The sequence below is a fragment of the Sinohyriopsis cumingii genome, chromosome 1 (genome assembly GCF_028554795.1).
Source record: "Sinohyriopsis cumingii isolate HCF-2022 chromosome 1, ASM2855479v2, whole genome shotgun sequence".
In the NCBI taxonomy this organism is placed as follows: Eukaryota; Metazoa; Mollusca; class Bivalvia; order Unionida; family Unionidae; genus Sinohyriopsis; species Sinohyriopsis cumingii.
The window spans coordinates 41,849,942-41,873,752 of record NC_142961.1 but is presented as its reverse complement, the minus strand read 5'-3'; the positions used below and the strand labels follow the sequence as shown (position 1 = coordinate 41,873,752).

The 23,811-nt window shown below is 33.9% G+C and overlaps 1 protein-coding gene across 2 annotated transcripts in view; it reads left to right on the top strand.

The window, feature by feature from the left end:
- Window positions 1–23,776, top strand: part of LOC149806774 (uncharacterized) — a 141,047-nt gene extending 117,271 nt beyond the window's left edge. For both annotated transcript variants that reach the window (XM_089957360.1, XM_089957351.1), the window contains 2 exons: window positions 11,135–11,352; window positions 14,997–23,776. In XM_089957360.1, coding sequence (XP_089813486.1) covers window positions 11,135–11,352; window positions 14,997–15,946 — 1,168 coding nt within the window. In that variant the 3' untranslated portion in view covers window positions 15,947–23,776. The remainder of the gene's footprint in view (window positions 1–11,134; window positions 11,353–14,996) is intronic.
- The last annotated feature ends 35 nt before the right edge of the window (window positions 23,777–23,811 follow it).

The window sequence follows — 23,811 nt, the reverse complement described above, 5'->3', positions numbered from 1 at the left end:
GATGGTCAATCTCCCTTTCAGCAGTATAGCAATCAATTTATCCCAGCAGAAAATATGCTACAAAACCATATATCCTTATCAGGGCTAAGATAAACTGAATAAATATGGATGAAAAAATGAAATTAAGAAGTAAAGATATTTATTTGAATTGTTGCATATATTTGATTTAATTTGTGTTTGATTTGATTTGATTTGATTGTTTGTGGGTTTTGGAATCTTTTTATTTTCTTTACATGTCAATGAAATGTAATTTTGTTTACTAGGAATTTGGTATTTTCCAGAAAATTCAGTTTGACCTGAATCTTTCCATAAATACCTAATAATAGAAACACTTATAACTATTTTTGACTTAGTTCCTGGCCTTGATTGAGGGTCAAGTAAACAACTTTTTCTCAGAGTAAAATGATTGGTTTTTATCAAGGACATACAGGAGCTATGTGATTTTTACATGTAAACATGATCACATGATCCTCTATTTTGCACTGAGGCATTTCCAAAATTGCAAATATTTAGTATTAATAGTGATGTTTAAAAAGAGAGACATGAGAGTCCGGACTTTTAAACACTTGATGTCAAGTTGTTTTCTTCTGTTGTGACCAGTATTGAAATTTTGAGTTATATGTTAATTTTTCTTCAGATTATTTGGACTCTAGAAGATTAATTCGTTTCTCTGGAAATATTATTGTATTCCTACAGAATTGTTGAACAAGGACATTTCTAAAATATTTTATTGTGGATTTCCAAAAATTAATTATTATGTTTCTACAAGGAACTGTAGACGTCAGCACAGTACAGGCTACAGCATACATCATCACCTTCCATCTTGGATTCTTCGTCGATACTCAAACTTGGAATCATTAGAACATTTCAGTATTAGGACTTCAAAATTGTATTCATGGATTATTCTTGTATTATTTCTGGATCTGATTCTGGAAACCATAAGTTCTCATATTTTTTAATTTTTACAGTATTTTTCCAGGGAAATAAATTATTTGTTATATTTTTCAAAGTTTGTTGTTTTCGCTCTTTCTTTTGTTACTGTTTTTTCAAGCCTAAACGTGTAAAATAAGAGAATACCTCTGTCTGCACAAGCAGACTATGTCATTGATGGACTAAAAACACTAATACAGTATTAATGACCTGCGTATAAGCCGACCCACAACTCTGAGACATCTCAGAGGTTAGGTTCTAAATGCATTTATTTAGGCAAACTTATATTCATAAAAAAAATACATGTATACTTATCTCGAGGTTGGCGTATATGATTATTAAAAAGAAATGGTATAAACTTGTCTGAAAAGCAATTATTTAATTTTTTGTTTTCTTATTGTTTCTGCCTAATTGAGATTTCTGTATAATTTGATCGAACGATGACAAGAATTTAGCAGTCGCAAGTTGCTGTTACACTGCCTCTCCCTTTTGACTCGATTGTTTGTTTATGCATTATTGCATTGGACTTTTATATCAGTGTACCAGTAATTATGTTTTTACATTGCTTTGAAATTGTAAATACCTAACTCATTAAAATGTGATCCCAGTATGACAACACACGAACAACAATACGGTTCAAGTCAATGCTCGCAATTAGGCTGCTGGATGTATTTACATAATGGCGCCACTGCATGTACATTGTAGGTTTGATTACATGCTGAATTAAGTACATCCCTTGGAGTCGAATCATGAGCACCATTGCGCTAAACTTTAATGATATCTCCAAAATACAATAATGAAGTTTCAGAAATAATGCTTCAAAAATTATGCTAATACTGCAAAAGCTGAGTTGTAATTTGCTTTGATGTAAGTGACCTTACACCATACCTGTCAATTTTCACGCTTGGAGAAGAAGAAAAAAAATCCCGATTTTGGGGTCGCTCCACACCTTCCTCCCGATTTCATATCTTCCGATTTTTGCAGAGAACTCCCAATTATTATGCTATGTTTTCGATTTTCATTTCTTCTAAACAAGAAAAGTCCTACATGTTCTGTTGCATCACCTCTGAATTATTGTTGTGACAAAATAATTACTTTACTAGAAAGAATTCGCTTCTTCACTGTTAAGTTGAAACATTATTCACGTAAATTAATGACTTGTTTACCTCTTCAACAATACAAAAATAAAAAATAAACCAGAGCAAAAAATAAGCCACAACAATAAAATCTTCCACAATTAATTTCAATCCCAAGAATGATCACTATAATTGCTGTAACTCGATATGCTTAAGCACCATTCCCATGAAAGAAATTTACACAAGTGAACACCTGGCATTTTTATACCATATATACCAATGTTAATTACCATCAGTAGCTTAAAAGAAGGAATGAAAATAAATATCACACAGCAAATGTGTCCTCAAAAAACTAAATCAGAATAAGGTCGGATATACGAGGGGAAAATACCATGAGACTGCCTATTTACTATAGGTACCTTTAGATCAACAAAATTGGGAATCCCTTATTTGCCAATCAATTGCTGGTGCTTGAATAACACACAATAGTGTAGAATGTGGTTTCTTTGAATTCCGACGGAGGGCCAGTCATTTTCACAAAATAGTTGCATCAGTAAGGATTAACTTTTAATTAGTCGTGTTGGCTTTCTTGCTTGTTTATTTAAGACTAATCTTTAAACTATTGTGCAGTTTGACCACAGCTGACCAGAATGTGAAAATAGGGCACATCCTGGAGGAAAATAGGGTGCGTCACAGGGAGAAATGGCGAGTCTTTTTTGCGAATTTCACGCATATTGGACCAGGAAGATCGACCAATATTTAGTGAAAACAAGGCTTTATAAATGTCACAAAAAACCTCCTGATTTTAGGTCCCAATTTGTTTTTTTATTCTCCCTACTTGGCTTTTGAAAAGTTCATAGGTATGCCTTTGACCCTGTTTTACAAAACTACGGTAATCATGCTAATATTAAGGAACAAAACGCAATTACACATCAATGTACTGGTATAGTTGCCGGTCAAAATTCCCTTTTAACACAAGGCAGTTTCAGGGTTTTAATGATTAACAGGCCTGTACTGCTGTCGCAAAATAAAAGACAAAGTTGCCGACTATTATCATAGGAGATGCTGAAACATCAAGCTTTACATTGTGTGGAAAGTTATGATGATTGTTCAGCCAAAACACTAAAATTGATTGATGTTGATCTATATGAGAATTTTAGCCTTTATTATTACCACTCTTCGTGAACATGTAAATTATGCTGGTTATATGCCTTAAACCTACGTACCTTTTTAAAAATATTACCTCCATTTGTAGGATTGCTTATATCATTGAAAATGAGTAACTTGTGAGGACGTGATTCAACGTAAATAAAACAGCTATTAAGGACTAGCTGAAATGTTATCTGGAAAAATGCAATCTGCATCTAATATTTTTGTGAATAAATAAGGATTTAAGTGATGCTATGCATGCTTTGCACTGTGTAAGTACTGTACATTATAGTTCAACCTGGCCTCCTGGGTAAACTCAACTGGCCTGTGAATTATGAAGTCTGTATTTACCTTTATTTAATTTCGTGTTGGAGAAATCAGAAAATATGCACATGCAAAATAATAACAAAATCAATCATAGTACTTTATAAAAGTTTAATAATTGTCAGGTCACCAAAAGTTATATTTTTTTTACATGCCTATGTCTTAGGACACGGAACAAAATATTGTTTCATGTCCAAAGATTTACAACCATTATAGTAGTCAACAAAAAAGACCTAAAATCTGTCAAGTTTAGACACTGGCCTGAGGATAAGCTGACCCCCCCCACTTCCAGGTCTTTATATGTTTCTAAATTATTCAGCTTATACGCGAGTATATACGGTAAATAACAGCCACGAAGATCAGTTCCTCAACATATTCAAGCTGAGAAAACTAGCTATACATATGCATCTTAGAAGGAAGCACAGAAAAATATTCATACACAGATAAGGAACGTATGCATGTGTGTGTGTGTTGGATTTTTAACGTAGGTTTCACAATTTTTCAGTCATATCTCTATGATGTCTGCATTGTGACAGTTTATAGCGATGACTAGCAATGGGACATCATGCTGCAGACATGTACCCTGAGGTCCCACCCAGTCACATTATCCTGACACCAAGCCAACCAGTCCTAACACTAACCTTTTAATGCTGAGCGCCTAGCAAGGCAGCTGTTAATATAATTTTTTATACATCTTTGGTATGACTCGGCCAGGGTTCAAACCCATGACCTCCCACACTCCCACATCCAAGGCAGATACTCTTACCACTAGGCCACCAGAGCGGTCTGTATGCTCAGAAATAATTGACAGATTAATACATGACTGTACAACTAGACATTACATCTTTTAAAGATTTCAACAGAGCTCTGAATAAGTGGAGCGGGAAGAAATAGAGACAGATATTGAAGTGTTCGGTAAATATTGAACTGTGACCGTTTCCTCCTTCCTCTTCTTCTTTTCTACTTACCCCACTTCTTTCAGTGACAAAGGATAAAAAGATAAAATCCTGGCAGCATCTCTTTTATTTGTACATGGGAAACAAATTTGGAATTTCTCTTTTTATGCAGAGATATTTAACCAGTGATTGAAGGTGCTAATGGAATAAATAAAGTTAGCACAGAATCAGTAAGGGGGGGGGGACAGATTTTAAACTGCTTAAGTTTATTACCTTGTTTAAAATTTTAAAAAACTTATAGAATAGGACAGTGTTGTTAACAGTTTTCCTTCTTAACTAACTTATACAAGCACCTGTGACTGCAGTAGTCTTCTGCATCTGCTGGAAGTACAGTGTGATAGATTTTGTTGGTATTTATTCTCATTTCCATGGCCAGATTTGTTCTAGATGAAATTTTCTTTGCACGAGTAAATTGTGTTCTTCCCTCTGTTTTGAAGATAACATCGTAATGTCTTCCAGGTTTAAGTGAGATATAAAAATTGGTAATAAGATGTTTTCAAAGCATTCATGCCATGCAAAAAAGGGCCTGGTGGCTAAAGTGAGGTAAATGGAGCTACCATTAAATAGCAGCTCAATGACAGCTAACAGGTAGTCTGTTTCAAAGTATTTTTATTTTCTTGTCATCAATGAGAATTGCATATAAATATATGATAACTATGTCTCTATCTGTAATCTGCATACTGGAAATGCAACCAGTATGTCAACATACACAAAATGGCACCACCTACCTTCCAAAGATGGAAATACCATCTAGTTCATATGTGTATCAATATGTATTGTATCACAGGCTGTGTATCACGCATTGTATCGATATGTGGCACAGGTGTATCATTTCACCCCTATGTCTGTCATCATCTGGCATTGGCATTTTGATCTTTTAAAATTTCGAAGGACAGTATCACTTATTTTGACCAGTAGATCATCATCAGAATGTACCTACAAATATATCAGAGTGAAGTAACACTCCTAGAGATTTAAGGTCGAGGAGGTGAAAGGTTATGACTGTATGGAGGATTTATTTAAATTATAGTTTTAGATCTGTGAATACTGTCTAGTCCTGCTGAATATAAATTGTTAAACAGAAAGTGGAAATATGTTTACACTGGGATGTAAAATGCCTCCACTGAGGCTGAGGTTGAAGATCAAGCTCACAATAGTTGGATTGTTAAATTTTGTTATGAGAAACAAAGCTGTCATTTGTCAATGGATAGAGATGGACCAGATTATGTTGTGTACATAGAGAATTCTTGAGACTGATGGTTCCAGGAGCCAAGGTCATGGGATAATTGTTGCTTTGCTTTTTGGGATAAATATTTAGGAACTGTGTGAGGGTGTTGTTTCTCATGCTTCCAGTAGAGGGATTGTTATGAACTTCGACACATGTTATGTTAACACATTACCGCTGGAGATTCATGTCATTTTTGCTTGAAATTGTGGTAAGAAACTCATTTTACGGGGTGCTTTGGAATATATCCAAATAAATCTGCTTCCAAGAGCCAGATGCCTAGTTATATTAAATGTGTTTTGGATTTGCTGTTTGCTTGTGCGTGTGCAGAAGGGTAAACAATTTACGTTTTTTTTTTCTTCTGGACCAATCACTGTTTGTCCTGGCCACTGCTTACACCAAATCTCTGTCTTATCCTACTTTTTGAAAAGGTTCACCTGTCCGTGTTTAGTTTGGACAGGTCTGCTTTTGATCTAAGGCCAAAAAATCTAAAATCTGGATGGCAAACTCTGGTTCTGACAACTGGTAAATATTAGTGGAAAAAATTGAGTCATAAAAATTGTGTTTTTATCACTGTATTTTGTGATGCAAGTAGAAAGTCTACATTATTTGGCACCATTGTAGAGCTACATTTGTCTGCTTTTATGTAATATCATCCTCTTTTTTGTATCTTTACTGATGTTGATGGTACAGAGCTCAGAAGTAAGGTACTTGCTCGTGACACATAAAAGTAGCACTCAGGGTTAATGAGCTAACAGAAAAGGGGAGCTGGAAAGATCAGAGGCCAAGTCACAGCATTTGTTTAGTCATATATTGATGACACTACAGCAGCATTGTCACAGGATACACAATAAATTTATGTGCTTATTTTAGAGTCAGTCAAACATATTTAATTTTAAAATGTTTTAAGAATTTCGAGCAGAATAATGAGATAATTATACTCCCTGACTCAAATAGAATATGTCCAAACTTTAAAGATCTAAAGGTTTGCAGATCCAAATTTTATGTTTAAGTTTGTTTTTGTTTGAGTTTTCTAAGTTTGCCAGGAAAATGCTCAATTTATCTTGTTAACTATTGCAAAACTGCTTGTGGTTAAGTTTGCCTTGATGGAAGTTTGACACAGCGATCACTTCAGTATCCATTTGCATGACCGTTCATCCATCTGTATCTCTACCAATTGATACATCTATCCATACATCTGTACACACCATAGATTAAGGCCATTGTTAAAGTTCTTTTTACATACCTGCAAAGTGAAAGGTGAGCTCAACAGAAAGGGTGTCTGTTTGGTAATATTTCTGTATTTAATTGGGTTTGGAGGGATTTTAATCCCACTTCGTGTATGACATAGTGTCCGTTTTTTATACCAGATAAAGTTTGTATTGTTAATAATAGTAACAAATCATGTGGTAATGCTAAAATTAGGTGGTCAGGTGACCAGGATATCTAAGACATTCACTTTTACAGATCACCCACACATCTTCCATCTTTCCACGAGTTTGAATCTGCTCAGCCACTGTGGGTATGTGTGAAAGCTTGTCTGTAGCTTCCTGTGGATCACCAGAGTCATGTATATAGTATATCGTCTGCTGAAAAATGGTGTTAAATCCCACAAAATCCAAAACAAACTTCTAAAATTGATAACAAAGTACAGATCCTCTAAACTTTCAGGTAAAATTATTCAAGGGAGGCAACTCAGTTATGTATATGATTAAACCTGACAGAAGTAATCTCACTTTGATCATCTAGAAAATGCTTTTAAACTAATTCCCATGGTAATTTCTCATTAATGTTTCATATATTAATACAGATTCTCTAGTGGGACATAAAGAAACCAACAGTTGAAATATTACTGTAAAAATTATTTAGAGTAGTAAGTTTATACTAGTAAAAAAGACCATGAATAGCAATTTCTCCAGAGTTAAACTCTTCCATATTTTGTATTATGTAAAATTAACATTGCTTAAATCCTCAGTATTCTCACTAATTTGATTTCATATATTATAGGGATTACCACATACAAGATTGCCTGTGTTCAAGCAGTTTATCAGAGTACAGAGTGAACCCAGCTATAGCTTGCTCCATTATACCATGAATTCGGATATAACACAGTTGTTGTGTGGCTCCCAAAATTTCATATAAATGTATTTTTCTCATACACAAAAAACAATATCTTTCTTTAAATTACCAAATAAACATAAAAGGTTTGTTATCATTTTGGGGAAGAGATCACATATGAATAATACAAGACAATTGTGCCATGGCTTCTGAAATTTTATGTATTTTTCTTGTACATGAAAAAATAGCTTTTTCTTCTTCAAAGTACAAAAAATAACGAGTAAAAAGTTTATTCAGGAATTGCACAGGGCTCCACCATGATTGCAAATTGCGATGTTTTTCCTTATTGGTGGCAAAATATACCTTCTGGTGATTTTCTTCTTTATTGCCGACATTGTTGGCTGTTTAAACTTTTGTATACAACCATTGGTTTGGAGTGGAGAAATTCAGAGGCCCCATGAAAGGAAGCTGCAGACTTGATATAAAATGCACTAAAATTTATCTATTGTTACATAAACAAATTCTTTGTCCATATTGACAAACCATCTTAACACTGCATTGTTATATCATAATCCGCTTATGTTGACATCAAGCATGAGTACTGTATGTTGTGAGATATCCGCTTTTTGTTGTTGACATTTCTGGAAGTGGAGATCAACCGGATGAGGCATTATCTCATAATCTTTTGTAGGATTTTTAGCTGCTCACTAGTAATTAATATACTGTATTTTCCAGCCCATAATTAGATACTATTTGACCAGAAAATCTTAGTTCCATCTTATACTCTGAATTGACTTGTATACAGATTATGTCATCCGAATCGCTTTATCATATTTTTCGTATGGAAAATAATTCTCCAAGAGTACAAAAAATAATGTGTAACAACGATTTCATTTTGGGAAAGAGATGGTGTATGAAACATTATAGGATCCCTAAAGCAGCATGCACCAGTAATGTATGTTGTTTGTAATATACATTGTTTAAATTTGATTACATATATGTGCGTTAGAATTTACAAGTTAGAAGATGAATAACCATGACAAAGAAATATTATATCACAATTTTCTTCTTGCACCTAATTATCAAATAAAATGTATGCCCCATTGAGAGAGATAGACAGACAGACAGACAAAGAGATGTCTTTACAACTGTAAATCTGTATTGTTCACTTACCTGATGACTGATTTTACTTGTATACAAGTGCAGCACCATATTCCATTATCAATTAATACCACTAGCTAAGCGATTCCATCTAATTTTTGTTTCCACTTCCATTATTAAAAGAATCACATGGCTTTGTAATGGTATTTACATGCTAATTAAATATGCAATGGCTGTATTCAGTCATTCCAAGCGAACACCTGTTTGAGGTCAAGATTATGCAGACCAGATCAGATAAGCGAGGCTACAAATAGAGAAATTAGTCTACCCATGGGTATTATGAATACCATACCATATAATGAAAGGAAACGCCAGGTGGTTACTAGGGTAAATTTCTCAACCAGTGACATTTTTTTATCTTGCTGCTGGAACTGACATCAATTTAAAGTACATCTAGCATGAGCAACGATCAAAAACAATTTGACCTAAGTACAGGAAGAGTACATGCACTTTAAACAAAATCTTATTTGTTGGGAATGGAGAGGTCGTTTTACTTGCAAAGAAAATTAGACAGCACGCAAAATGGTCATTCTTTGGATTTAACCAAATGGAGACTATATGGATAAAACTATTGTGAATATTTAAACCTTGAAGGAGTATGGTATGTATTTGCATAGTTTCCATTTATTGTTTAATTTATTAATGTTTTCTCTCTTTGACAAAAGCTTCAGCAACATGGGTGCAGTAAGGTAAAACAAAAAAAACACTAAGAGCTGAACTTTCTATGTCTCTATTTCTCTCTCTCTTTCTCTCTCTCATATATTGGACCATATTTTGTTTTGATGACGAGGTGCAAGAAGTAAAATACAATGGAATACATATGCATCCTTCTCTCTGTATCTCTCTTCCCCCCAACTCCAACTCCTTCTCTAACTACAATCGACCAAATGACGGCCAATTCGTTTTTTAAAAATGGCCCAGATAAAGTAGTTTGCAGGAAGTCTGTACGAAACTTAAATAAAAGCAGTGGAATCTGAACGATTGTTTCATTTTCCAACGTGACTTTGCCGTGAAAGTTTTCTTTGCAGGAAAAAAGTTTTGCTTACGAACGCTACTAACAGCAGCTTAAAACACAAACTAACTTTTACCAACTTGAGATGTGCTGAAAAGTAAATGTGCTTCATCATGTGTTACATGTTTGTGCTATTTATTTGCACTGAATTCAGATCTATATGACCTATGACAATATTATTGAATATTTTAATTCTGTGTGTGTGCATATTTTCAATGGAATTACTTGTATTGTGGATTCAATGTATGTGTTGAGATTTGCGGTTGAGTACACGGTGTTGATACTCAATTCAAACTATACATTAGACATGTATATATAAATAATATGCATGTATATATACCAATGCATGGTTTTCCTAATAAAGTAAAATATTAGATATGCCTTTTCTGTTTTCACTACAGGTGTATTTCTCATTTAATATGCATCAATTTAAGATGGTATCTGTGCCAATGAAACACAGATTTTTGTGCCTGTTTTTATTACCTAAACCCACCCACCCCCGCAAATATTTTGGGGTACATGCATCATTTTCTTCAGCTATCTGACCTGTTTGCTTATAACACGGTTCGGTCTATAACACGATCGGGTTCTATGGCTCCCAACTACCATGTTATATTGGGGTTACACTGTACAAGGGAAGATTCAGAACCCAGGGATTCACAACTTTTATTTCATATATTGTTGGGATTATATAAGGTTTCCTGTGTTCAACCAGCTTAACTGAGCACAAGGGAAGAGTTTGAGTCCAGTGATTCAGACTATCTAGTGCTCTGGCATATATTTAAACACAGTAGATTCTGTATGATAGTTATTCATACATGGCCATCTTTTTAATACTGAATTTATATACCAGTTACCTACACAAATGCATTCTCAAAATACCATTCCATTGTTAGAGTATGACTGATGTCAAACAATTGCATTTCTCAAGCCAGTGAAAATTGTCATGGCCATGTAGATTATATATACTGTATATTTTAAATTTATATGTTTTTGTTATAGTTTTCATTGGAGGTATATTAACATAACATACAGCAAAGTATTTGTATCCATTGATATTTTATTTCAGATTAGCAAGGTATCTTGATGTATTAATGGTTTTAAATTGGCAATATGTTATTGGATATTGTCTTACAGATTCTGAGACATTCCAATAAATGGAGTCAGGATCTAGGACGTGTCTAAATTCTTATGGTAATCCTAGAGCTTGAGACATTAATCAGATATTTGGTTTTCTTTTCAGACAGCAATTTCAGGAACTACAGAGACATTGTAATAAAGAATCCATTCAAGATCTAGCACAGTTTGTTTTATCACTCAGTGCTGAGGAACGCGTGTCTTTACTGAATGACTTCTATGCATCAAAAAATCCAGATTTTACTGGCATCTTAAGTAAACCAGGCCAGGAAAATGCCAGCGGATCTGCCAAACAGACCAAAGAGGCCATCAAAAGAAAACCAGGTATGACCGGAACTCACTCACACATCATACATGCAGATGACATGTAACATTTTACTATGATTCATTATGTTCTCTGATTCAGAATGTTTTCTGTTAGGCAAAAATCCTGAGAAATAGAGACAGTCTGATAATCTTATGGTAAAGCAGTGCCATATAGAAAAAATTGAAAGTGATGGATGATTTCCATTCATTTAAATCTGAAGAAGAAATTATTTTATAACTTCATCATTTGACCTGTCTGAAAATGAAACAACTACTGCATTTTGTTAATTTGTTTGATACTGTCATATGGCACTTAAAGTTTATATAAAAAAATTTGACTCTAGATTTTAAGGACTTTACATGTATCATTTAATTTATGTACTTTTTACAGAGTTTAACTTCTTGATCATTTTATCTTCTGTCATCGATTACTACATGTTTATAGTTACTTGAAATAGGTTATGCTCCTAAAAATAATTCTGTTGCAGTTTTTTATTTTGAATTTTTACAACTGACCTTTTAATTGGCACCATATAGAAGTATTGTACTGAAATGCTGTTAAATCAGGGGTCTCAAGCCATATTCTGTGACCCACAAAATGATTGGTGCCACAAGTTGTTATGAGAGATAACAAAGGTGGTGCAACCCTTGGGCCATCGAAAGTGCCCTCATGCAACCCTCAGGGTAGTTTGAGTTTGAGACCCCAATGTTAAACCCTGTATACTCGAATTCAGATAATATTGTCATGCCATAGGTTACATTTTTTCTTAGATGTCCCTTATTACTTTTCGACTACTCAAATATCTGCAAAGGTGACAAAGAGATAAAACAAAGTAGTTAAGTTTCAGAAACCTATAGCTTAGAGAAGATAATTAATGTTCTTGCACAGCAGTGATTATACTGCATCGAACAAGGAGCATTCTTAATCCTGATTGTTCTATAAATTAACAGGTAGTAAAATTATTCATTTCACATGGTGATCCCCAAATTCTAATGACTCTTTCAGGGCATATTTTCCAGAGAGTTATTGTGAAAGCCAGATATTGAATATAAAAACATTTAAAGGAGGATCAGCAAGTTGTGGCCTCAAAGAAAACATTGATATACCTAATAAATAAATGTATCAGAAAAATGTGTCATTCCCTGATTTCAGATTTACCACATATTTAGTATTAGCATTATCTTTCCACAAAAATTTAGTTTCCTTTCAAAGTAATTATTGATAAAATATTTGTTTTTCTTAAAAATAAAATAAAAAAGAAGTTCACCCAACAATAATTTATTATTCCACTCAACTGTTTTTAAAAATTAATTATTAATTAACAGTTGTTAGACTGGCAACCTTAAAAATACACAGCACCTAATTGATTGGCATTCCCAGTAAAGACAGTCGTAAAATTTATTTGCATCAGATGCCCAAGCAAGTCTGCGAGAGTGATAATGATAACAAAAGCTAGATGGTGTTGTTAACATCTTTTTCTTTTAAATTCATGCCTAGGTTACATGTACTTTGTTCTAAAGGTCTGATATGTTGACACCAACACACAACATAGTTAAAAAATACATGGTGTGAGAGACTGATGTAATGTCTGTAGTACAGACCCTGGAGGAATAATTCATCTATAGGGTTTTGATAAGTCCAGGAGATTCCTGCTTCTTTTGTCATGTGCTTTTGTTGCTATGGCATGTATGAACAACTGGGAAGACATAACAAATGCATGCAATAATTAGGGGCACCTTATGTCCAATATCTAACATGTCAGAATGGCCTCTCTGGTATGGCTGGCATTTTGTGTGTTCTCCCTTCCCTTACCTATTCTTTACAACAGTTCATAAAATTTTCATTCATCTCTTTACTGCAGTTTTGTGCATGAAACATTCAAGTTTTTGATCCAAAATATGTTGTAGCAAAACTGCTGCATATACACTTTATCTAATATAAAAGAACAAATTAAAGCCACCATCAAAGAATGAGGCAGTTGTGTTTTGTTTCAGGTTTGACAAATTGACACCATTGAAGTATACTGTCAGCATGTCTGGAGTTACATGTACAAGCGAGATTCACATGTTATTCCTTTATCAAAACAATACTTTACACATGATGCAATAATTCAGTTTGCATTAACTGGATGGTGAATGAAGATAGATACTAGCAACCGCTTAAGGCAGTGAGAAACAATTCTTTGGTTAAGAAATACCCAGTCCCTAACCACAGAAGGCAGGTGACCATTACATACAGGACATTTATATAGGAAATTTGGTTGTGTGGGGGGTTAGAATGGCTGTCATGAAAAGGTGACCACTTAATAAAGGTAACCATTAGAACAGGTTTGACTGTATGTGGTTTTCTGAATGTAATTCATGTCACACCTTTGAATTTTTTCAGCACTTTATCAAAAGAGATCTGTGTATTTCTTTATGTTGTTGACAAATTCTTTCATTATTGGAGTGGATACCAATATGTCCATTTTTATGTATGTCCATTTGTACATCTGTTCATACACAACCTTTTGTTCTATTCCCATAATTTTAGTTATACATCATCAACCATTACCAAACTCTGTGATCTGCATTTGGATTAGAGCAGGTTTGACTGTATGTGGTTTCTGAATGTAATTCATGTCACACCTTTGAATTTTTTCAGCACTTTATCAAAAGAGATCTGTGTATTTCTTTATGTTGTTGACAAATTCTTACATTATTGGAGTGGATATCAATATGTCCATTTGTACATCTGTTCATACGCAACCTTTTTGTTTCTTTCCCATAATTTTAGTTATACATCATCAACCATTACCAAACTCTGTGATTTGCATTTGGATTAATAAAAAAAAACCTATTGGTTTCTCTCTCTAACAGAAAGAATAAAAATGGTTTCTGCAAAAGCATTAATTAATTTTGTGGATGGCTTGCACTTGGACTAAGGAAAAAGCATATTCAGTTGTAATTCAAAGCTCAAGGTCACTACAACTGATGAATGAGAAATGGTTTATCAAAGTTTGTGGATGGCTTATATTTTGGCTAAGAAAGGAGTCTGTCATTTTGGGGTTCAAAGGTCAAGGTCACCATGACAGAAAGAAGAAAAATGGTTCTCTTAAAATAACTTCGGTCTATACCACATACCTTGACCAAATTTTGGAAGAACTAACACTTAAGGTGACAAAGTGACTTGATGATTTTAATGTTAAAAGTTGAAGAGTCATGGTCACTGTAAGTCAATGAAAAATGGTTTTTGTGCAGTAACTTTCGTTCTGGAGTATTTCATTTTACAGATTTTTTTTCTTTCTGTTTCTGGCATGTGCTATGAAAGATACCTTCGATATGGGAGTCTGAAGGTCGGAGGTCAAGGTCATGATGAGTCTAATAAACAAAATATGGTTTGTGCTCATTTTAGTTCATAGCTTCATGGCCAAGTTGATGAAGACCTTTTGGTTAGTAATATCCAAGATCTAACATGCACTGATAGTGCTTATATAGAGGAACAACTAAACATGGGGTAGGCAGATAAAGTAGCATTCACAAAACCTGTTTCTTTTTAATTGTTTTTCCTTACTTTGTATACATTTCATGTAAAATTAGTACTCATGTAAACACTCCACATATCTTTTTGCAGAGAAGAGCATTACTAAGTAAATTTTTTAGTCTTTTATTTCTTTAAATAGGGAGTCCTGCCAAAGAGAAGTCAAAGCAAAGCAGACAAAAACCAAATGCTAAAAATAGGACCAAGAGTAAGGCCAAAGGTGTAGCCTTTGAAGGTGAATCATCAGATGGTGAATTTTCCACAGAAGAAAATTTAAATGTCTCTAGTTCTAAGAGTTTTCAAGACAAGGGTACTCATAGGGAAAAAGCAACACTAGTGGTAAATAAGAGAGCTAGAGCTCAAAAAGCTAGTGTTAAAAAAGATAGAAGAACCAGTCTTGATTTGAGTTCTTTTAGAGATGAGCATCTGAATGATGCAGATAATCAATGTCAAAAGACTGCATGTTTTTTGGAGGAAAATGTTGCTGTTAACTCCAGGGATCTACTGAGTCAGATTGGTAAGGACTCGGCTGAACACAACCAGTTGAACATTGCTGAAAAAAAAGAGTCTGACATTTTCACCAGTTCATTTGCCACAAATACTGTCACACAGATTAAAAACAGAACTGGCATAAACTCAAGTTTTCTTGATAATATATTTTCCGACAAAGGCAAGAATAACAAGAAACGGAAACCTCCCCCATTGAAGAACAAAAAAGTCATAGAAGGTTCAGAGGATTGTCTTTTAAGTAAATCTAATTCCGTAAAAGCAGTTGCCATGGAAGGAAAGAATTTTCAGGAAGTGGATGATATTTTTTGTGATAGTGTAGATGGAGATACATCTGGTTTGTGCAATACCAGTACATTAAAAGATGATAAAGTGGACTGTTTTCAGACTTCCTCAAAAAGCTGGAAGCATCACAAACGGAAACCACAGGAGGAAATGTCTGCTGTGGACAAGCTCATATTGGAGAGTGAAACAGCCTATAGTAGACTTTTCACATCAGGAAAACTCAGAAAGGTGACATGTAATCTCAATGAGAAATTGCCAGAAGAAGATGTGAATCCATATAGGACTCCAAGTCTGTTTTAATCAAATGTTTGAAAATTGGTACAGCTATCCCAGGGAAATGGTACACCTTAGAATCTAGAAAGCAGCAATTGTGTGCATTGATTATGACTCAGAAATACTGTCTGACTCGTGTGTATGTTCAGTATATATTAAAACTTTTCCCTCTAAACACCTTCCAGGTGCAGCTACTCCCTATAATCAACATATTTGATAGTTCCCACTTTTTTACTTACGGTAAACTTACCCCTTGAAAGCAGACCGCCTTGATTTACACCACTCTCACCAGTCAAGCAGTAGACATAATTGGGATGTTTTACCTTATTTTAAAATCTCATTGTTGCACTGATAGATGGTTATAAAAAGATTAACAAGTTCAAGATATACCACATCAGATTAGGTTATGCAGATATTTTCTCTTTAAATGTGTTGTATATACTTGCTTATAAATCGAGTAACTGCAGACAATATAGTCCCTGCTTTGCCATCACATTACCACATAGACCCTTTTTGCATTCACATTATGTCACTGCAGATCTGGTTCTTACAGTTTTCATTGTTAATTGTAAACTGTACTTATATACAGTTTGATGATCATTTTTCTGTCCTGTTTTTTGGTTCCTGAATATACCTTATTTGTTTGTCAAAACTGAGGAGCATCTCTCTTCAAATATATATATATATATATTGATGCTTTGGAAATATTAGGTTGAGAGGTGTTACTGTTTACCTGATTGCATTTTTTCTGTCAATGACTGCAGCAGTTATTGATGGACTGCAGTCCAGTGGGTCAGTGCTGGACCAGAACCTAGTGTGTTACTGCTAGACAGGAGTCCAGAAGTAGGTCACTGGTGGAAAAGAGCCAAGGGAGTCAATGACAGAGGATTCCAGGAGTCCAATGGATCACTGCTGGACAGGAGCTGGTTCCATACAGGAGTCTATTGGATAACTGCTGGACAAGACCCAGAGGGTTACTGCCAGACTGGAACCCAGTCAGTCACATCTGGACAGGATCCCAGAACACCTCTGCTGGACAGGAGCCAAGTGGATCACTGCCAGACTTTAGCCCAATCAGTCACTGCTGGACTGGAGCCTAGAGGATTAATTATGCATTTATTACTGTATATGGCATGTACAATCTCAAACCCTAGTAATATCAACAACTTTCATTAAATATTCCAGAAAACTTCACCATTTACTTAAGTCCACATTCAATTACTATGATATATTTAATGGAGCTGAACAGTGATTTTAAAGAAATAACAATAGGAATTGTGGACAGAGTCTTCTTCATTTTTACCATAAATCACTTGGATGAATTAAACTTGTTATCCATGTTCCATGTAATTGTTAATGCTTGTTACACACTTTTTAGCCCCTAAGTTTCCTGAGTCAATGGTTACAGTATACAGTTGATTTTGTTTCAAGAGCAGTGATGACCATGTTTACTCATTAGCATGGCAGGTCATTCAGTTTGAATTAGTAACTAAGCTTACTCATTAGCATGGCAGTTCATTCATTTTGAATTAGTAACTAAGCTTACTCAATAGCATGGCAGGTCATTCAGTTTGAATTAGTAACTAAACTTACTCATTAGCATGGCAGGTCATTCATTATGAATTAGTAACTAAGCTTACTCATTAGCATGGCAGGTCATTCATTATGAATTAGTAACTAAGCTTACTCATTAGCATGGCAGGTCATTCATTAGGAATTAGTAACTAAGCTTACTCATTAGCATGGCAGTTTATTCAGTTTGAACTAGTAACTAAGCTTACTCATTACCATGGCAGGTCATTCAGTTAGAAATACTAACCAAGCTTACTCATTACCATGGCAAGTAAATCAGAATACCCTTATACGAATTAGCATTAATTTTGAGCAAATGCTGAAAATGGTTAAGAATGTTAAATTTACAATCATTTGAATTGATTTGGTATACTATGTTATGTATTGATGACCAGCTGGGTGATGGATATTAGACCTGAGTGTTGGGTAAGCATTTTGTGTAGGAGTAAACATGTAACACCTCACACCTTTGCCAACAATAGTATTAGTCATTTAACATTAGAGTTTGAATGACATGCAACCATAGGCTAATTGCTTATAATGCATGACTATATTAAAGTAAAAGGTAACTATTGGTTCTTCACTTTTGTCACTACAGATACTATGAGACATATAACTTCCATAGGAGGAACATCTGTTCATAAAGGACAACATTTTTCAGTCACTGTTCTTTACATGCAACATTTACCTACATACAAAAGAACCTTGCCCATGGAGGACAAAATCTTGTGGTCATTATACATTATGTCATTGGAAGCCTGGGCATTCATTCAAGACTTGGCAAAGCACAAGATCTTGTAAGTTTTGTTATTTATTTTAAAAAATCTTTCTTTTCAGTGGTTTCATTGGCAGATAACATTTATTAAAAGGACATGCATGAGGCAGTCTAGGAAATAAACAGTTTGCAAAACTTTATAGACTTTGGTTTTTTCTCATGAGATTCAGAATTTGTATTTTTAAGATGATGAACTTTGAGAGTCATTGTTTAGATTTTATGAGTATCTATTTAATTATTAATTAATTATTATGTACATGTATCATAGCAATTTTAGTTTAACTTCCTTGAAAGTTACATCAATTTCTGATGTTCTATGTGTACCATGTGATGCATTTTGTTGTAAAGAATTAGATGTGCAATGGTTACTGTAGATATGATGTTTTAAATAACAGTCTTTAAGTTACAGATCAATTGGTTAGTGTAGATATCATGTTTTAAATAACAGTCTTACAGTTACATATGCATTGATATCTGTAGATATCATGTTTTAAAAAACATAGTGTTAAGTCTGACAGTTACATAGGCATTAATATCTGTTGATATCATGTTTTAAATAAAAAGTCTCACAGTTACATATGCATTGGTTGGTATAGATATCATGTTTTTAATAACAGTCTTACAGTTACATATGCATTGGTTAGTGTAGATATCATGTTCTGAATAAGTCTGACAGTTACATATCCATTAATATCTGTCGATATCATGTTTTAAATAACAGTCTTACAGATACATATGCATTGGTTAGTGTAGATATGTTTTGAATAAGTCTGAGAGTTACATATGCAATAATATCTGTCGATGTCATGTTTTAAATAAGTCTTACAGTTACATATGCATTGGTTAGTGTAGATATCATGTTTTGAATAAGTCTGACAGTTACATATGCATTAATATCTGTCGATATCATGTTTTAAATAACAGTCTTAGAGATACATATGCATTGGTTAGTGTAGATATCATGTTTTGAATAAGTCTGACAGTTACATATGCATTAATATCTGTCGATATCATGTTTTAAATAACAGTCTTACAGATACATATGCATTGGTTAGTGTAGATATCATATGTTAAGTAAAAGTTTTACCATACTGTATAATCTGGTCATCTGATCATAAAACCATGAAACTTACTGTTGAGAGATTTTTGTTCTGCCTGCATTAACCAATCTAGTAACTTAGGTATTACTAATCAAATGATACAGTTATCAGCACTGTAAATGTTATCATTTTGCATTAAAATGTTTACAAGTTATATGAGGTAGTGAGGTTTGTAGAACCCTTGTGTGTTACCTCTACTGGTCAAAGAGCAGAAGTACTGATATGATGGCCTCTCAGTCATCCTTTTGGTGTCCATGGTCCATCCCGTCCATTCATTAGAACAATTTGCTATCACTGTCCCGCCAAAAATATCAGGAATATCACAGTTAAACTGTACACAAACATTCAGCCTGGAGTCTAGTTAGTCTGAAATAAAAATGATACCTGTTGGACATTTACTGTGACTACCACAGTGGCACTCATGAAAATCTTATTGCTACTTCTGGACAGATGGTTGTAAATAGACTTCTTATGATGTCTGGTATATATTAGATTAAACAGTGGTGATCAGACCTCCAACATAGCAGTGATCTTGAAAATCCAGCTGTCACTTTTGAAGGGACAGTTGTATCACCATGGGGTTTTCACTAATGCTTGTCACTATACGTAATTGCTTCTACATGTATATGAAAATGAAAATGATGCCAATATATCTTCATAACATTGACTCCACTGCAGCCATTGTGAAAAATCTTTTTACAGCTATTTATCCTTGAGGGATGGTTGTACTGGCATGTTTGTTCATTTTTTCGGGGTGGGGTGGGGTGGGGAAACATTCTGTATTAAAATGATATTGCTTCAACATCCAAATTTGCTGACTTGACCATTTTGAAAATTGTTATATGGCTGCTTTTTAACACATAGTCATATCAACATGAGGTTTTCACAAAATCACTAAAGTTAAGTGTAACTAGTTCTGAATTAAAATGGCACTCATCTCATGTCCAGCATGGTAGCAAAGTAGCCATCTCTAAAATCTTGTTGTTACAAATGCTGGTATTTGCAATGGATTTTTCATTAAAGCACTTGGTTCAATATATTATTCGTTATGAATGAAAATGATCAAAATATGATCACCAGCATATCCACACCGTAAAGGAGTTTGAAAACCAGATCAAGTCAAAGGTCATTGGCTACATTTTTGTATTTCATTGACCTTATGAACGCAATGACTTGTACATGTACGAATGAATTTGACATAACTTGTATTTGATTGCATTCCAATATCAAGTTGATCTTCAGCGCTGTTAATTATTAGCTGTACTGTGAGCTTGATAACACAAATAAGTATGAATGGATTTTTATCAAACCCAATTTTTAGATATATCAGAACACCTCTTAAGTGATGCTAGTTTAAAAATTTTTTGTTATATAAAAAAAAAACACAATATTAATCGTAGTTTTAACCAAACTTGGCTTGTGGGTATATACCTTATATTATCGCCTATAAATCAAGTTATAATGGTAACAGCATAGTTCCTGATCTGCTGTTGTATAATGTGCCAGCAGAAGAACTTATAAGTAAGCATGTATGGTATACCAGATATTGACTTTTTTGGAATGTGGAAGAAAGTTTGACTAAATATAAGAAAATAATTTTTCATTTCTATGTATCCATTTTGAAGGAGTCTTGTTTTAAACTTTAAAGTGTGTAACCAATAGCAACCATTCATATTCTTAACATTTGCATCTGTCATTACCAATCAATCATGTTACAAGAAAATTGACTTGTATCACTGTATATAATGTTGATGTATATGTATGTTTATGTACTCACATACAGTATAAGCTGAGTCGAACTGCAAGCAACATAGACCCTGATCTACCATCACATAGTTTGCTGACAGATCAGGGTCTATGTTATCTGTTCTACTGATTACTTCTAATACTCTGCACACACCCAGATTGGCTGGTTCATTATGTGAGGGTAGATCCGGATCTGTGCAGTTTTCAGATGGGCTTGACCTATAAGTGAATATAAAAGGTAATTTCTTTTGAAAGACAATCAGAGAATATAGTGCAAGGAATTTTTATCACATTAAACCATGACTTAAAGCTGTTTTTATATCTTATTAACTCTTATTTTCTTATTGCTAGGTTTCTTTTAACAATTTAGAATGCAAATATTTTAATTTTTACCACTCATTATTCCTAAAATTTATTCAATCCCTCCATTACACTTTTTATTGGTATGCCCAGATGTGCAGTTTGCTACTTAAAACACTGGAAGGGGATAAAGCAAACTATGAGATAGATTGCAACTTATTATTGGGGTGGGTGTGGGTGGGAGCAGTTATACTTGACAATGTTGAAATGGTGTATCTCTTAATGGTAAAATACTGCTAAAAAAATTTTGCATTCTGTTAATCAAAAAAATGCTTTGGCAAAATTTATATTCTGTTTAATGGTAAAATGCTGTAATTGATATTCTATTGATAATAAAATGCAGTACAGAAATTTAGATTCTCTTAATGGTAAAATGCAGTACATAAATTTACATTCTTTTAATTGCAAAATGCTGTACAATAATTTACGTTCTGTTGATAGTAGAATGCAGTACAGAAATTTACATTCTTTTATTGGTAAAATACTGTACTAAATTTACATTCTACTGAGATAAAATGCAGTACAGAAATTTACATTATACCCAGTGGTAGAATTCAGTACAGAAATTTGCATTCTACTGATGGTAAAGTGCAGTTCAGAAATTTGCATTCTACTGATGGTAAAACCCTGAACATTATTAATAGTTTATACTAGAATGCCAAGCCCTTTGTAAGGAAACATTCTGCTTACTCATATTTGTATCCCCACACCAAGAGATTTGGACATTACCTCAGCTTATGAAAATTGGTGTGTGGATGCATCTCTGGAATAGCAACTAAGCCATATAAAATCTAGATCACTGTGACCCAAAATGAATGTTTGAGTGACTTGGGCATTTTCAGCAGTTTGTGCATTGTACCCTCGATACTTTTGATATTATTTCACCCACATTCATGAAATTGGTATGTTGATACAAATATAACTTGAAGATGCCAAACCTAGTTCCTAGTTGACTGACTTGTATTTTCAGCTATATGTGCATTACACCCTCAATGTCTTGGACACTATTTCACCTACACTAGTAAAAACTGGCATGTAGATACAGTTTGATGAAAGTAGCCCACCTATACCAAAAAAGTCACTGTGACCTAATTTTCATGACTGAGTGACTTTTGTATTTTTCTTTATTCATTTGTTACATCCTCACAGTCTTGAACATTTTTTCACCTACACATACAAATCTATCAATAGATACATCTGAACACAAGAAATAGTCTTACCAGAATGTATGTCACTATGGCCTAATTTGCATACTATAGTGACTTTATATTTTCTGATGTTTTTTCATTATAACCTCAATAATTGGGACCCAATTTCTCTGGCTTTTGTGTAAATTGTTTTTTGCATACATATCAATAAAAGTAAAACAGTGATTTGAAAAACCCTGTAATTGTAATGAGTTTTATCTTCCAGACTGGTGTGTTATACCATTAAATAAATGTTTATTGTATTTTCAGCTTTATATTTGCTCAACCTGCAAAATATATTGGACCCCATTTTACCATTTCTCATGAAACTTGGTAACTGTTTTCATCTCAGAGAAAATAACTTAGCTATAACAAAACTATATCAGCATGATGTAATTTTCATGCTGAAGTAACATTTGAAATTTCAGGAATTACACCTTCAACTTAAATATCATGAACCTTGCTTTGCCTCATATCATGATAATTGGTTTGTGGATGCATCTTAGACTAACTCAACCTTACCAACACTATGTCGACATAACCAATATATTCATGCTTGAGCAATATTTGTATTCTTAACTGTGTGCTAAATCCTCAATATGATTGGCTATATTTCACCTAAACTTGTGAAATTTACAGTCTGGAAGACTAGTATATTAAGGTGAAAAATCATGCTCTATAAAACTAGGTCATTGTGAGCTAATTCTTTCAGTTGAGTGACTTTGTGTTTTGTTGGTATTGCCTTCAGTATCTTTGAACCTACTTGACCTACACTTACGAAATTTGGCATGTGAAGATACCTCAAACCATAACTCCACCATACCAAAAACTAGGTCAGTGTAACAATGTTCATGCTTGAGTGACCTTTGTATTACTGGCTCATTAAACCCACAATATCATGGACCTTATTTTATCTATACTCATGAAAATGGATATGTTGATGCATCTCTTGGAGTTTAACCCAGCCTAACCAAAATTAGGTCATTATGGCCTGATTTTAAACCTTGAGTGACTATTGTATCTTCCTTTACATTATTCATTATATAGTCTGCCACTCCAAATATGATTCTTTAGGCCAGGAGATTTATGTTTACAAATAAAACACTGTCACTTCTAATGTTGTTATACATAAAGGTGAAAAACTGTTTTGAT